At 39.7% G+C, this 17012-nt stretch overlaps 1 protein-coding gene across 3 annotated transcripts in view; it reads left to right on the top strand.

Annotated features, from left to right (window-relative positions):
- The window catches only part of GRIK1 (glutamate ionotropic receptor kainate type subunit 1), a gene marked incomplete at both ends in the record, with an annotated part of 384593 nt that overhangs the window by 255199 nt on the left and 112382 nt on the right, over positions 1 to 17012 (top strand). For all 3 annotated transcript variants that reach the window (XM_080810092.1, XM_080810093.1, XM_080810094.1), the window contains one exon: positions 6751 to 6932. In XM_080810092.1, coding sequence (XP_080666218.1) covers positions 6751 to 6932 — 182 coding nt within the window. The remainder of the gene's footprint in view (positions 1 to 6750; positions 6933 to 17012) is intronic.

A 17012-nucleotide genomic window follows, 5' to 3' on the forward strand; every position in this document is an offset into this window, starting at 1 on the left:
AGTAAAATAATGCCTTTTATGGCTGTATGGCTGAATTTAATAGTGACTTGGATTTATTATGTTTATTACCTTTCCCTCCATCTTCCCATAGAAAACAAAGAATATATTGTCTAGAACCAAGAATTTTAACAGAAGCCTAAAATTCTGATTTGAAGAAAATTAACATTTTGCTCTAAGTGTTGTCCAAGCCAAAATGAAAGATATTCAGTAAGCAATCAGTGCCAAATAAAACAATAAGTCAATCTTTTCCCTTTCGGCAATCACAGCTCGCCCACTGTGTTATGATGACCATTCATGCTAGCCAGAACACTTCTGATACCCTCCCATAATTCCACCTGAAACAGCTGAGGGAATAGAAGTTCTTGTCATTCAGAACCAATAAAATAATAAGTTATAGTTCTTTTTTTTCCTCTATCCTCACTCTTTTCTACCCTTCTTATCCACCCACTCCAGTCTCTGCCCAGAACCCTATTCAGATTTTCAGAATCAATTTGGATATTGCACAGAGGTATGTTATTTTTAGCTACCATTGATATCAGCAAGAGTTCAAGACTGAAATACTCTGGTTGAGCTAACTGCAACAGAGTGCATCTCAAATATTTTGACTAGATTCCTCTTTGAGGTTCTTTGATCAAGGGACACAATTTTTCTTTTGGGAAGTCTCTGCCTTTTTTTTTTTTTTTTTTTTGGATGCACTTTTGAAAAATCATATGTATGAAGATCTGCACTTAAAAGTGTTGTATTTCCCCCAGGTAATTCACTTACTTACCCAATGCCATTTCTCAGTTCTGATTTTTCCTTACCTCTGGAGGATACATAGATCCCCTTAAGAATCCTATTAGATTTGGGTATATTAATATACCAACAAGTTTGTGAAATGCCATTTTACATGTTTCTAAGTACAAATGAAGAGGAAATTCACATTTAAAATGTAGGATCTTATCTGTGGGTCCCAATGGTTTATTGCATTCCTTTTTAGGGCATCAACCCCACTGAAGTGGTTTAATGAACAGGGAATTGGATTAAGACTCAAGAAAACCTAGGTACTTTCCTTTTGAAATAATTCTTATTAAATATAACTGAGCTGTCCAGAAATGAACTGAGCTGTAGTATGAGGTGGAGAATTTCTCAAAAAGAGAGGTGTTCAACAGCTGCTGTGGGGGGGGGGGGGTGGGGGGGGGAAATCATGCATCAAGCAGGGGTTTGACCTTAAGTTCCCTTTCAGTTCCTGGCATCTGTGACTTATTTTTAGGGCCTACCTAAACAATTAACCTCACTGTGTCTCACTTTTCTTACTGTAAAATAGTACTGATAACCTTTTCACCTCGAAGGTATATTCTGAGGTTTATTAAGATATTTAGAAGGCATGTAGCATCCTTCATAAAAGGGGTGATGTCATTAGCAGAGTTTATTATTATTTAAGAAGAAGACATGGGAAATTTTAAACCCTCACTGGAAATAGCAGCTTTTTTTTTTTTCTCTCCTCCATATGCTCTACCTGTTCCCAGAGTCACTCCCTGTGCATGCAAATCAGCATTTTTCTGTGTCATGTCTGAGTGCACGAGAGTGGATAGGTGGCCAAAAGTAGTGTTTAGAATTGGCCATTTGAACATTTTTGAAACTTATCTCCATATGCAGAGCCCAGCTCAAACTCATGTGAAATAAATAGGCTCCTTGCTCTGAAGTGCTTTTAAAACCACCAAAGATGTGGTTTCCAATTACATTCCTGGGGGTGGGAGTGGAGGAAAGAGGCTCTTATGGTTTTATTTTCTATCTCTATGTTTACTCTTTTTATTTAGCAAGATGTGAACTCAGAAAAAAGATGCCAGAAAGGTACAATGAACACCTATATGCCTTTCATCTAGGTTCAGCTTGTAATACGTTGGCCACATTTGTTTTAGTGCTCTGTGATTCTCTCCATATAAAAGAATTACTACAACAATAAATAATAACAGTAATAATTAATAGTGTTGTTGAACCATTTGAAAGTAAGTGACAGACATCATGATCTTTTCACCCCTAAATGCATTAGTATGCATTGCCTAAGAACTAGGGCCCTCCTGGTTATAGCCACACTACAATTACCAAATACAAGAAACTTAACACTAATACAATACTATTATATACAAATAGGATGATAGTTCTTAAAGAATGCTCTGCGTAGATGACAGAGTCTAGGGGGAGCAGGTGTTTGCTGGCCAGAAGGGCTCATTGCAGGTTGTTCTAAACAGCTGTGGCTTTCCCAGTGACCAGAGGGCACCATGGTTTCCCCTCCAGAACATGGCTTTTCCCCAGGCACAGACAGAGCCCGCTGTGCTGCTCTTGACCAATGGTGTTGTGGGCCATTCGGCTTTTTTACCCGGATGAGAGGGACTCGGAGCCAATTTACCCAACTCCTCACCCTCATAGAAGTCACCTGTGTCCAGGTACACCTCACACCCTCTCCCCACAGGAAATGGCTGATGGAGTTTGTTGGATCTGCACTGCTCTCTCTCTCTCTCTCTGATCTCTCTCTACGTAGATAGATGATAGATAAAGAGATGATATACAGACACCATATTATAGTTTCTCTAACTGACACAATAATTGCCCTTACAGGTTTTTATTTTAATCCAGGATCACTCGTTGCATTTAGTTGTCATCTCATTTTACTCTCCTTTGGTTCAGCCTTCCTTTGCCTTTCGTGACCTCAACATCACCAGCAATCTGTGTTCTGAGGCTAGACGATGAGGTAAAAAGATTGAGTGCTGGACTCACAGGCAACAATTTTAAACTCTTGGTTCCTACTATCTTTATGACCCTGACAAGTTACTCAACCGCTCTGAGACTCATTTTCCTTGTCGTAAATAATGAAGTTAGTAATGCTTACTTCACAGGATTATTGGAGGATTAACAACTATGAAAGTCCAGGTCAGTTTTATTCCCGAATTTCCCTCAGTTGGGTTTGGTTGTCTCCTTAACTGCATTTTATTTTTCAAGTCCCTCCACCATGGTGGGCTAGAAAGACTACCACCATCACCAGATTTGCATGATCCTCTCTGTCCTCTGCAGCTGGAGTCCCATCCTGGGAGCAGTGGGTCACTCAAGACTAGCTTCCAAACACAGGATGACCATTAGCCAAGTTAGGAGTGGTGCCTAAATCAATTTCCTTTCCCTTTGTTTAGCAAATAAATTTTAACTTCACAATGAACTACAAGTAATTGATGGATTGCTGCAAAGTGCAAATAAACGGGAAGCTTTCTCTAATTTTTTTCTTCTGGTGGAGGTGGAGGAGACTTTTAAATTATAAATTCTACAATGTTTGCTAATGAAGGCAGAAAGGCTTTTTTTTTTTTTTTTTAAGCAAACAATTGCTTTGGAGAGAGAAATGCAAACTCCACTGTCCCACCCTCATTCTTCTTCCCACCACTTCATCTGTAATCTTCAAATCTGCTGAGCTCTTCCTTCCCGAGGCCAATTCACCTGCAAGCAAACTGAGAAAATTAGGGACTTAGTAGTGAATATTTCCAAAAGATAAATTTAGACCAATTAGAAACTGGTCTTTTGTACTGAGTTGTTCTCCTTTCTCCTCTATTGGTATTAAAATAACTCTCTTTGGGGAAACATGGTAAAAATGCATGGTCACCTTTTCTGAGGAGGAGAGAGCAAAGGTCTATTCATGGCCTCATTTGCCAACTAAAAGTTGAATGCCTTATGCTAGTCCAAAGTTTTCTTTCTCTCTTTTACTGATCCAGTTACTTATTCATATAGCTAGTTAGTCCATCATTCAGTCAGTTAGTTGACCTGAAATCCCAAAGTCAAGAAGGATTACTAATTTGGTAAAAAGAATTGGAGACTAGGAGTCAGAAGGTAGACCTGGCTTCAAGGTCTGGGCTTAATAACCTGAATAAGACCTTAGCGTCTTGAGCAGGTTACTCCATCAGCCTCTATCAGCCTCAGCTCGTGATTTATAAAAATTGAGTAGTAATTGATACTCATTGATGTCACAAGAATTGATGGGATAAAATCCTTTTATGGGCCTTTTTTTTTTCCTTTTGCTTTTTATACCGCTTTATTCCAGTCTGAGGATCTCAATATAAATATCTCAACATAAAACTAAACGCTGGTGGACCATTTTCCTTACTAATTCTGAATTACTGTAAATTTACAAGTTCAGCTAGCAGTTCAACACGTAAATAGATTAAGTCATCTTGGACACATGGTAGATTTCATATAATGAAAATATCTGAAACAATTAGGGCAATGTGCTGAGCTGATCAAAATGAAATGAATGTTGGAAAACAAGGCTGCAAGATTATTACTAAAATATTGCAATACTTACATTACAAATTACCAGAACATTGTTTATTATGGTTCTAGCCATGTAGGAACAACGGAAGCCCCTTTCCTTTTTTTTTTTTTTAAGATTTTATTTATTTATTTGACAGGCAGAGATCAAAAGTAGGCAGAGTGGCAGGCAGACAGAGAGAGGGAGAAGCAGGTTTCCCGCTGAGCGGAGAGCCCAATGCGGGACTTGATTCCAGGACTCTGGGAGGCAGAGGCTGAAGTCTCTTAAAGCAAGATGGGTTCATGTCCCACACTCTGGGTTTAGCATGGGGTTTGGCATATAATGAGCATCTGGGAAATGTTTTCTCATAAAAATGAATGAACGAAGCAAGAAAATATATTCGACTTTAAAATACCATTAATATGGGTAAGTCACCATGATAAGAAGATGCACTTTATATGAACATTCCATTCAGCAAAGAACAAAAGAGCAGTTTGTTTCAGCACATGAAATGCACTTTTCAGTGGTCTTCCCATTTTATTTAAAGGCCACATTGATCTCCTTTGTGATCATGCTCCAGTATTTAAAAAAAGCAGGGGGGGAGCGGGGGAGCAACTATGCAATTTCAAAGCAGGAGGGCAAAAAAAAAAAAAAAAAAAGTAAATGAGACTCAAGTAGCCAGGAGTAAAGAAGAAAGGAGAATGAGTGGGTCCCTATTTCTATTTTTTCCCCATCTCATCAAATAATCCAAAATTCTCTCTGTTCCCTCAGCACCAGCAATCTGTGTTTGTAAGGCTGGACTTTGAGGTAGAAAGATTGAGTGCTGGACTTACAGGCAACAGTTTGAACTCATGGCTCCTACTAACTGTCTGTGTGACCCTGATAAGTTACTTAACCGCTCCGAGGCTCAGTTTCCTTGCTGTAAATAATGAAGTTAGTAATGCTTACTTCACAGGATGATTGGAGGATTAACAACTAGGCAATCCCATGTGCTTGGTTTTCTTCCATTCTTAGTACTTATCAGGGGCTCAAGACTAGCAATTCCAGAAGTGAAGAGGGTAAGTGGCTCATTACTGGTAACTGAGAGCCTTCAACCATGCTGATTGGCTTGGAAAAAAGCAAGAATCCATGAAGGCTACATTCTACCAATTTCAATTCTCATGTAAAAAAATTTTTTTTAAATAATGAGCAGTAAATCTTGTTATGGTTCTACAGATCCTAACCACTACCACCCCCCACTCCACTGCAATTGCTTGCATCCATTAGACTCTGAAGAGCAGCTTAATTACAAAGTTATCGCAACCTACCCAAGATGTTAGAGGAATCTTTTAATATCTGACCCACAAAAATATGGTTTGGGTGGACGGGGTGGATAACTAATTAAATAAAATAAGAAAATGAAAGACATGTATCAAATCCAGAGGTAGCCGGCATCCATGTCCATGACGGTTCATACCCAAGTTTGCATCTTAATATGATAAAACTTAACATTTCTTATTGATTACTTGAAGTTGACAAATCCTAAAGACACAGAACTGTGTAATAATTTAAAAAAAATGTTCAGTTTTCCAGTGTGATGAGAGTCCTCGAGTGAGAGCCAAAATCATGCACTGTAGCAATCACAAGTTAATGTTAGGGGAAATAAGACAGAGGCTTTGTATAGCTGTTTGCCTTCCCCCAGTAAAGTATGTCTGTTAAAGAATGGTAGCTCAGTAGATTCACATTTGTGGTAAATAAAATACTCTGTTAAGTTAGTTGGCTGTGTACACTTTCCAACGACTCTCAATGGTAGATTTTAAAGGAATTTTGTTTCTGCTTTTATTATCATAATCTCTAAAAACTCTATAATCTATCTTTTTTTAATCAAGAAAGGATTTTCCACTTTAATGTTCAATCATATTAGAAAGAAGATGTGATGAGCCATTTCTAAATAGTTTATATGGTAGGAACTGGAAAATTATATAGAAAGCCCAGCTAATTAGCTGGGAAACAGTATCCTATACATTAATACTCGATGAAAAGCTTACAGAGGTTTTCAGCCCCAAGAAATTCTAGTATTCTATTGTCTGCTTGTTTTTGTTTTTTGGTTTTTGGTTTTTGTTTTTTTAAGCAAGCATTATCCATTTCATTGAACACCTTTAGAAACTTCAGGCAACTTTTGTTTACAAAAGTTTTATAGTTACAGACTTGGTTTATTAAACATTTGTGGTGTTGGCCGAAAGCTGGAGAGGATAATTGCATTTAACTAAATTCAACATTCACTTAAGAAAATTGTGTTCCCAAACCACACATGCTCACAAAAGGAAAAAACGATATAATCTACCACAGAAAGGGAAATGACAAATGAGAAGTCAATAGTGTAACCTTTAGGAGGGTGGCCACTTGCTACATTTTGGGGATGATATGAGTTTGACTGCAAATGGCAATAAACAAATCCTCTTTAGACAGAACGGTCTGTTGCATGATGGAATGTCATTTTCCAGGTCTCATTCGTCTGCAAGAGCTCATCAAAGCTCCCTCCAGATATAACATTAAAATCAAAATCCGCCAGCTGCCCTCTGGGAATAAAGATGCCAAGCCTTTGCTCAAGGAGATGAAGAAGGGCAAGGAGTTCTATGTGATATTTGATTGTTCACACGGAACAGCTGCAGAAATCCTTAAGCAGGTAAGAGGGGCAGGGAGGGGTGAAGTTGGGGGGCGGATTTGTTCATATCTCTTTCTCAAAAATGCCATCTGGCTTCACTCAGTGCAGCGTGATGAAACTGCAGCAGTCAGGTTTAGGATGAGGATTACAGCTTTCAGAACCCTTTTAAAGGATTCAGGGAGTTCATAGGGCTCAGGAAGTTCAAAGAAGCCACCTGTTGGATAGAGTTGTAGACGTGGGGTCCTATGTATTGAGAGGTGTGTAGATCCTGTCAGCGGAGAAGGATGACATTTCAAGGTTATTAAACATCTTTTCTTTTACATCTCTTGAAAAGCCTGAACAGATTTCATTTACATAACACCTGACTTGTCCTAAATACATCTTCCTCATGGCAAGACCTCTTTGTCAAACATGTAGGATTTTGAGCGTAGTGAAAAGAGGACACAGGGACAACAAAGAAAAGATGCTTCTCTCTTCTGACTTGTCACAGACAATGAGCTGCCATGCATTAATCTTGATGAATACTGTGGGTGGAAACACTTGATAAATCGTGAAATTGTATGTAAATGAAAGGTGTTAGTAATGTTAGGAATAATGATAACAACAGGGTAATCATTTCTGAGCACTTCAGGATACAGTACTGGTCTAAGGAAGAGAAAGCATAGACTAGTGGTCCTCAACCTCGAGTGATTTTGTACCTTCGGGGACTTTTGGCAATGTCTAGGCACATTTTTGGTTGTCATATTGGGGACAGTGGCACTCTCATGGCAACTAGTAATTAGAGGCCAGGGATGCTACTAAATATTCTATAATGCACAGGACATCCCCCACAACAAAGAACTGTTACCCTAAAATGCCAATAGTGCTGGGGTTGAAAAACTCTGGCATAGACAAAGACAATGGAAAAGGCTAGCAAGATGCTTAAAATAGATGCATTAATAAAAGATCAAGGTATGAACTTGGAGAAACATGGGAAAAAATACCCAGGTCATATTTACGTGGCCTTAATGGGTGTCTCTTTGTATTTAATTTAAGCAGTTACTGTGGCATAAGGCAATGTTCTTATCTGAAATGACAAACCATTATTGTACTCCCCGGCTTAAAAGGTTTGGGATGTGCTATGTGGTTGACTGGAAATGGGCAGTAATTTCACAAGTAGACCAACCCCCTGCACAAATGTAGAGCTGCGGATTTCCAAATCACTTGGGAGAGCTCTTAGAGCAGCCATCCCGCATGACTCTCCAGTGCTGGATCTCATATTTGAAGGGCATCTCTCCAAAGCCATTGAATTCAGAGTTAAGTCTTCAATTTCACTGAAAGTAGACAATCAGGAAAGTTGACTAGAGGTTTCCATTATCTCCTGGATGATTACACTAAAAATCTATTTCAAGTCATAGAACATATTTTAAGTTGCGGTTGAAAACAATCTTAGAGTGACACCTGGGTGGCTCAGTTGGTTAAGTGTCCGACTCTTGATGTCAGCTCGGGTCTGGATCTCAGGGTTGTGAATCCAAGCCCCCACTGAGCTCCATGCTGGGCATGGAGTCTACTTAAAAAAACAAACAAACAAACAAACAAAAAACCTGAGACATCATCAAGGCTAATCTCACTTGAGAGGATTAAGAAACGAACTCAGCCTCCTCTATCCCACCCTGCACCTTATCCACTATGAAATATTGCTTTTCCAGTTAGGAGGAGAGTATGTGTTACCAACTTCTAGGTACAGTTGCGTTAACAAATCTTCAGATATTATAATTAAAATGATCTCTCATTAAAGAAAGCAAGCATGTTGCAGTGATGTCCACAGCTCACTTTAAAGGTAAAATAAATAGCATCAGCCCACTTTATCTTAAGGCTTCATTTGAGAATTTCAATACAGTTCATTAAAGTGTGTAATGGGGTGTGAACCAGAACTGAGAAAAACACCCAGATTTTATGTGTAGCCCTCAAAATGCTAAGAAGTATCTCTTCCCAGGAGTCTGTTATAACAGAGACTGGGGACTTCCATTACATTTAAGAGAATGACTTGCCGATGAGTCTTCTCCTGGTGAGATACCCATTTGGCTCACATAACTGGCAACCTCTCCCCTAAAGCACAGGCTTAGAATGGGCAAGCCTAGGAAAGAGCTGCTAGAGTTTTTCCTCTATTTCAATAAATATGGATGTAATGTTCCTTTGACGCAACTGGCTCTTTCCTGGTAGCATAGAGATTACATCATTCAAAGACCAATTTTTTTTAAGATTTTATTTATTTATTTGACAGAGACAGAGATCACAAGTAGGCAGAGAGGCAGGCGGGGCGGGGGGGCACAGGCGGGGGGAAGCAGGCTCGCTGCTGAGCAGAGAGCCTGATGCGGTGCTCAATCCAAGGACCCTGGGATCATGACCTGAGCCAAAGGCAGAGGCTTTAACCTACTGAGCCACCCAGGCCCCCCAAAGACCAATTTTTTAAACAACAAACCAAAAAACCCCTCTTAGTGAAGCACACCCAAGAAGTGTCTGCTAGGGTAAGGGGGTGAGGGATTAGTTCAGCTTTGTTCTAGCCATTGACATGCACCCTTTTGCCTCTGTCCTTGCCATATTATATTTTATCTTGTGTTTACTCTTCTTCGTCAGGTGCATGGTAAGATTGTTGTGAGGCATTGCGGGAAACTACTAAAGAGCATGTTCATCCACCTTTTGTTGTAGACTACTGAGCTACAGATGGAGGTGGGGGGCTCCTGGTTGGTTTAACCAGGTTTAATCTGGACCTCCAAGAAGCTGTGTGGTTGGAAAGTGAGATTGAAGACCTCAGGACTTTGTATTAATGTCAAAATGAGGCCCAAGTGCTCCGTGTGATCCAGCTTGACTTGACCCATTAGCTTTGGGCAACAATCTGTAGAAACAAAGAGACCTCCCCTCTGTCTACCAAGCGTGTCCCTAGGGAAGCTGGAGAGTGCAGGAGTTCAAGGTCCTAATTCTGGCCACCATTCAACCAATCTCTTCCTACCTCTTCTACTGAAGTGCAAATGATGGTGCCTGGCATCCTATATACTGTCTTATGCAGCCTCAAATAACCCCTGGGTAAATTTAGTATTCTCAGTTCAGAGTTGAAGAAACTAAAGCTCAGATATGTTAAGTGCCCCAACTAGGTCACTCTCTAATTGGCCAGGCTGCCTCATGGTCTGGAGACCACCTATTATCAGAGCCTACGTGCCCACTTTACCATGAAGGACCCCCATTCAGAATGGACAAGCCTTTCCATTTCAAAATAAGCTTCCAGAAATGTCTGGAGAAAACACAACCACCTGCTGCTGGTCTCCTTTAGAGATTAATATTAATATTAATATTAATATTAATAGTTCCTGCTTTTTTGGTGACTAAAATCATTGCTGATAAAATTTTCTCTGCCAGGTCAACTTGGCTTTCTTCTCAAGTACATTTCCCATTATTTCCGTGCATTTCTCTGCAACTTCATCATATTTTACTACTTTTTAATGATTCTTCAGGAAAAAAAAAGAAATCAAATGCACTTTAAAGAAGATATCTGACATTTATCTAAAAGTAAAAATTGGGGAAAAGTCTATAGTTATTCTTGGGCATGCTAATCACTCCAGCAAAGTAATTATTTCTATTCATATTGAACAAGTGCTATATGATGAGAATCTGAAAAGTTATTTCCTAAAAATTAGTTAGAAATTCAAATGTCAAGACTTGATTAGGTTACAGAGGAACAGAGACTTCATATGAATGAACTGTCTTCATGACTTTCTGTAGTCTGAGAGTGGCCCCAACAACCAGCAGCACACACAGGGGACCCATCCTATTACTTGGTGTCCTCTTCTCTCCCTGCGCATCTGCCACCTCCCAGCTGGTGTCCTGCTGCTTCACAAGGATACTCCTCTCTCCAAGCCTGTCTCCAATGTGGACACTCCCAGTTGTCTGCAACTCTTTGCTTTCACTTCCTCCAAGTCCCACTCTCTTCCCACTGACTCTTCACTGCCCACCTTATCTGCCCCCTTGTTGGCTTCTAAGTGTGATTCTACCAAGAGAGTGCTGATGGGAGGGAATTTAAAGATAAGGAACTACATAAGAAGACTGTGTACTAGCATGCCTAAAATGTGCCCAGTGCCATGCTGGGTGTTAAGAAACTATCTCCTTGGATCTACACAGTAATTTTTGGTATGGTTAGTTTGATCCCTCTTTTGCACACAAAAATTGAAGCTCAGGGGTGCCTGGGTAGCTCGGTGGGTTAAAGCCTCTGCCTTTGGTTCAGGTCATGATCCCAGGGTCCTGGGATCGAGCCCTGCATCGGGCTCTCTGCTCAGCAGGGAGCCTGCTTCTCCCTCTTTCTCTGCCTGCCTCTCTGCCTACTTGTGATCTCTGTCTGTCAAATAAATAAATAAAATCTTAAAAAAAAAAAGAAGCTCAGAGATAGTAATAATTTCATCTGCCATGAGATGAGTATGTTCTTAATGCAAACATCCCAGCATTGACTCATTTGTTATCCATATTCCCTAGAACACTATAACCTCCAAGGGGATAGAAACCTCCTTTGTCTTGTTCTCCCAAATCCCGAGGATGTACATTACTTGAAACATAGCGCTCAATATTGCTCTGTTGAATGTATAAAGGAAAAGGGTGAATGAATGATCCAAGAACTATATTAGAAGCTCTTGATAAAAGCATTCTCCAAAATTACCTCCCTTCCATCTGACTTAGTGTACTATACTCTCAACTCCGCCAAGGCATTGGAACAAGTTGTTCTTCTATGCCTCAGTTTCCTCAAAGGAAGGTTTTATTCAACCCCTGAAATCCTATATTAAGAACTGTAATGCATTTCAGCCTACGATTCCACTTCCTGAAAATAAATTCGCCTCTTCAGAGAAATGCATAGTCACTTTCAAATCCTGTAATAGGATTGAGAAAGCAAGTCACAATTTCAAGCAGGGTAGCCGGAATCCTAATGCTTCCCTGATAGAAAGGGAGGGAACACTGTGATACTCCATCCAGCAGGGAAACTGCGTCCCTGGGCCAAGTCCCTGAGCTGGAGAGCGGCCATACCGAGCATGAACATACTGTTTCCGACTCAGGAAACCTGCTCTCTTGTTTACATGAACAAGTGTGTCAGAAGAGAGACTTCTTTCCCCTCACGACACTTACAGCAATGAGTATGAAGCTATAATTGAGCCATTAGTCTCCATAAAACATTTTAGTACTGAAATATTTTGTGGAATTATATCACATTTTTTCCTGTCAACATTTGCACGCTCTTGTTTTTATTTTTTTCCTTTCTGTCAATTAGCATAACAAGGCCAGGGAGAAAATTCTTTCTTTTTTTTTTTTTTTTTTTAAATGCCTAGCTTCCCTCTACTAGGACATGCAGGGGCAATGCTGATTAATCAAATAATTTTATGGATTGATTCTTTCCCCATAGAAGTTGAACCTATTGCCCGGCACTGGGACAAAGAGAGGTGGTTAGAAGGAGTTCATTTCATGTTTCCACAGGACAGAAGCACTGTCAGTCTTCACCTCTCAACACAGAAAACAGACAGTCAAGCAGTATAACTGTGATGTGCCAAGAGGTTATAAACCTATGTTTGGAACCCACACCCACTAAGTCAGATATGTAACCCCATCTCTAATCATACACACACAGAGTAGGCCAAAGACCTTAAGAACGACCTCTTATGGAACTCCCTGGGTACCAGGCACCGTTGCTAAGAAGATAAAATGCATCATTCACTTAATTTTTATAAGAAAATTCTATACACAAGAAACTGACAGAGCTCAGAGAGCTTTTGTTACTTGCCCAAGGTCACAGAACCAGCAGTGGCTAGGCTGGGAGGCTAGGATTCAAAACTTATCTTGGGATTTAAAAGCGAGGGAAAAAAAATCCCAATCTGTTGCTGTTATGTACACTAAGATGCCAACTGATTCTCTTCGCAGTAGACCATGGAACACATTCTAATTAGGCTCTGTACTCCTTTAATGCAGTGTTTCATTCTATTCTCCAACAGCCCGTCATTTGTCTAGTTTACATAAGTCCTTAAGAAATGTTGATTATATTGAAGCCAAGGAGAGAATGGAGTAGGGACACAGTAGAAAAATTCACTCTTTCATTTAACACATATTTGTTGAGCACCGATTGAAGTTGAGAAAGATACAACAGTAAAAACAACAACAACATAAAATAAATCCCTGCCCCCTTGAGCAAAAAAAAAAAAAGAGCTTGAAAATTAAAGTCACAGAATGTGGCTACCCAATGCCCACAGACTGGTGAAATACAGGGAAACTCATTTCTAAAGCAGGAAGGGACTGAGACAAGAGTCTTAGACTGAAGGTTGGTAGATCCAGTTGCAAATTCTGCTCTTGTCCTAATAGAATAAAATAATCACCATTCATTGGGCACTCACTGTGTGCCAGAATATGCTATGCATTCCACTAGGATATCTTCTTATCCTCTCAAAATATCCCATGTTACAGATGAGATAAATGAATTTCCAGGTCATCCACCTAATTAATGGCAAGGCTGGAATTTCAAGCCAGGGCTTAATGTGGCAATGACTTGAGTTTCTTAGATCTTTTAAATATGCTACTTTGAGCAAGACCATTGATTCTTCTCCAACACAGTCACTTCATCTGTAAAATAGGATTGTTGGATTCTAATCTTGCTAAGGTTCTCTTTTGCTCTGAGCCTCCAGGCATGTAAGTGATTAGGAATCCTCTTCCCAGTGTCCAAACATAAAGAATTTGCACATTGCCTTGTACTTAGTAGGCTTTCAAAGAAATGAGGGAATAATTAAGCAGTTCATTTTTTTTTTTTAAGTTCCTGGAGTCCTTTGGTAGTCTTTGAGACAATTAATTGATGGGAAGTTCATTACTTTGGCTAAATCCTGATGATGTAATAATGATGACTCTCAATTTATTCTAACTGATGATAATTTGTAGTATAGTATATAATTATTTTGGCAACACATTCTCAACCTAATTGTTTCTCTCAGGCTGATATTAAAATCCTTTTACATTTCCTGAGCATAGAGTAAATTTTGGTTGTAAGGAGCGGTTCATAGATATGAGTATGTTACTTAATATGCACAAGAATTAATTGACCTCTGTGGATAACTAATAATGTAGAGAAGGAATTTGCAATGCGTCTATACTCTTAGTGCACAGGATGCCCAATTGCATACTTGGAAAAACTTCCAAACAGTAGATTTTGAAAAGGGTGTAGATTTGTTTCTATCTGAATTGAGAGGTAATAAAAACCACATGTATGCCTCAGGAATACTCTAATGCTTAATTCTAGCTACACCAGAATTTGGTTGTAATAGGTGATAAGAGAAATTATCCTTGCAATAGAAGTGGGGGTAATTTAGAAGGAATCATGTAAATTATTCGAATATCTGATATTAAAGCATGTCTTAAACCTTTAGCAGGATTAGTGAACCTCAGCATTATTCAAAATTTGGGGGATGTTTATTCACCTCCATGTGCCTTTTCCAGGAGAAAAGATCCATAGCTTTTATCAGATTCTCTAAAGAAGCCTAAGACTGAAGTAAGTTAAAAATCACTTTGCTGGGGCGACTGGGTGGCTCAGTCGGTTAAGCCTCTGCCTTCAGCTCAGGTCATGATCTCAGGGTCCTGGGATCGAGCCCCGCATCGGGCTCTCTGCTCAGCAGGGAGCCTGCTTCCCTTCCTCTCTCTCTCTGCCTGCCTCTCTGCCTACTTGTGATCTCTGTCAAATAAATAAAATCTTTAAAAAAAAAAAAATCACTTTGCTGGGCACCTGGGTGGCTCAGTGGGTTAAGCCTCTGCCTTCAGCTCAGGTCATGATCTCAGGGTCCTGGGATCGAGTCCCACATCGGGCTCTCTGCTCTGCAGGAAGCCTGCTTCCTCCTCTCTCTCTCTCTCTCTGCCTGCCTCTCTGCCTACTTGTGATCTCTATCAAATAAATAAATTAAATCTTTAAAAAAAAAAACCACTTTGCTATGTTAACCACATCAGCTTCTTCAACACTTCATAAATGCAATATTTTACCAAAAGAATCTTCCCACCCTACTTTCCCCATGACTGTTAGACAAATCCTTCTGCTTAAGGGTGACCATGTAGGACGTAAATTTCACTATTTATTCAGCTAGCATATATTAGATGTTTTGTATATGTTAAAGACTACTCCAAGGTAGGGGGAATAAAATACAATGAAAAACTCTAGTGTATTGGATGCGTTTATTTAACAGAGGACCTTGTGATTCATTATTTGCTACATCTGTTAAATGGGAATGTCATAGTACATATCTCACATTGTTCTGAGAGAGGTTAAATATGACAATGCCTATAAGGCATTAAGCCCACCACTGATGCATGAAATATTCCACATGTGAGAGATTACCATCAGCAATATCATTAGTGATATGCCTAGGCAAAACTACAAGACTGATACAGTGTTTCCCACTGCTAACCCTGTCACTGCATTACTTCATAAACTTTGTAACAACAATGGTCCCCAAACCTCCTCTTTAGCCTGACTTTCCAAGCCTCCCTATTATACCTTGCTCAATGTCATTAAATCTCCACACCAAATTTAACACACTACATTTTCTCCTCTACCTTTTTCCAGCCAGTTCTCCAGAACTATTTTCTCCTCCTGCCCCTGTTTTGGTGACCAGAAACACCAGCCAATTGTTCAATCCAGAAACCTAGGAGTTCGCTTGACTCTACCTTATCCTTCCTATTTGTGAGTTACCAAATGTTGTAGCTTCTGCCTTCTGAATATGTTTCAGATTCTACCTCCTTTCCTCCATCTCTATCATCATCTTTCTCCTACGCTACAACAATTGATTGCTCTGTCGTAAGCCCTCCTTTCTCCCCATCCAGCATCCATGTAGCCTCAAAAACTGTGCATTCCAAATAAAAAATGTAACCTCATTCTTCTCATTTGAAATTCTTGGGCCCTCAACCACCACACCCGCATTGCCTTAAGGCACAACCTTGTACAGCTAGGTCCAACTCTTTGGACAGAGGCTCCCTCAAAACTACATGGGCAGCTTATCAAGTTCTCTTGGTTTGGGGGGTTCATTTCTTATGATAAAGCTCCAACTCCTGTGGTTCTAACTCTGGTCTCACCAAACAACCATATGTTTTTATTTGAGTTCTCACTGAACAGGAGAACTTTGCACAAATTATTGACTTTCCAGGACACCTGGGTGGCTGAGTCAGTTAAGCCTCTGCCTTCAGTTCAGGTCAAGATCCCAGGGTGCTGGAATTGAGCCCTGCATTGGCCTCCTTACTCATCAGGGAGCCTGCTTCTCCCTCTCCTTCTGCCTGCCATTCCCCCTGCTTGTGCTCTCTGTCAAATAAATAAAATCTTAGAAAAAAATATTGACTTTCCTGCCACAGATACCTCTTATAATCAATTAGTAAGTTAACATAGCACAAAGAACCCAGGATTGAAATCAAACCTGGGTTCAACTGCTATAACTATGCCCTGTCTTTCAAATCTATAAATTGAAGAAAGCACCTTCTCTCCAGTAGTATGAATAAACAAAACAAAACAAAACAACCCAAAACCAAAATCAAAACCTATGACAGCAGTGGGCATTTTGTAACACTCAGAAAACAGTCACTGTGATCATTATTGTTACAGCTTAAAAATATAGGCTTGATTAATATAAATAGATGGTTCTCAGCTCCGCCTGCATGTGAGTATTACCTGGGGAGGTCTGAACACATACCAATGCCTAGAACATATCCCAGACCAAATAAATGAGAATATTTACAGATGGGGTACAGGCATTGGTGTTTTTTAAAATACACTGAAAAACACTCATATAAATAGTTTCTAAACCTGAGAGTTATTAAATAAATTGACAAAAAGTCTGGAAAGCTGAAGAACGGGACCCAGACTACGATGATTTCACTCGTCTATAGGTATCTCATGAGACCAGCAAGATCACTATTTAATGGCTGCACGCCCATCTCTCTCTCAAATAGTTATCTTCAGGGTAATTGGAGATATAGTTTTTGTTACTACCATTAGGAAAGTAGCTTGTTGCAAAAAGACTAAAATGTATTCAACATCTTTATTTTGTTAATTTTCCAGGTTTGTTCAGTACTTTGTGT

This window comes from Martes martes (assembly GCF_963455335.1).
Source record: "Martes martes genome assembly, chromosome: 1".
Classification (NCBI taxonomy): domain Eukaryota; kingdom Metazoa; phylum Chordata; class Mammalia; order Carnivora; family Mustelidae; genus Martes; species Martes martes.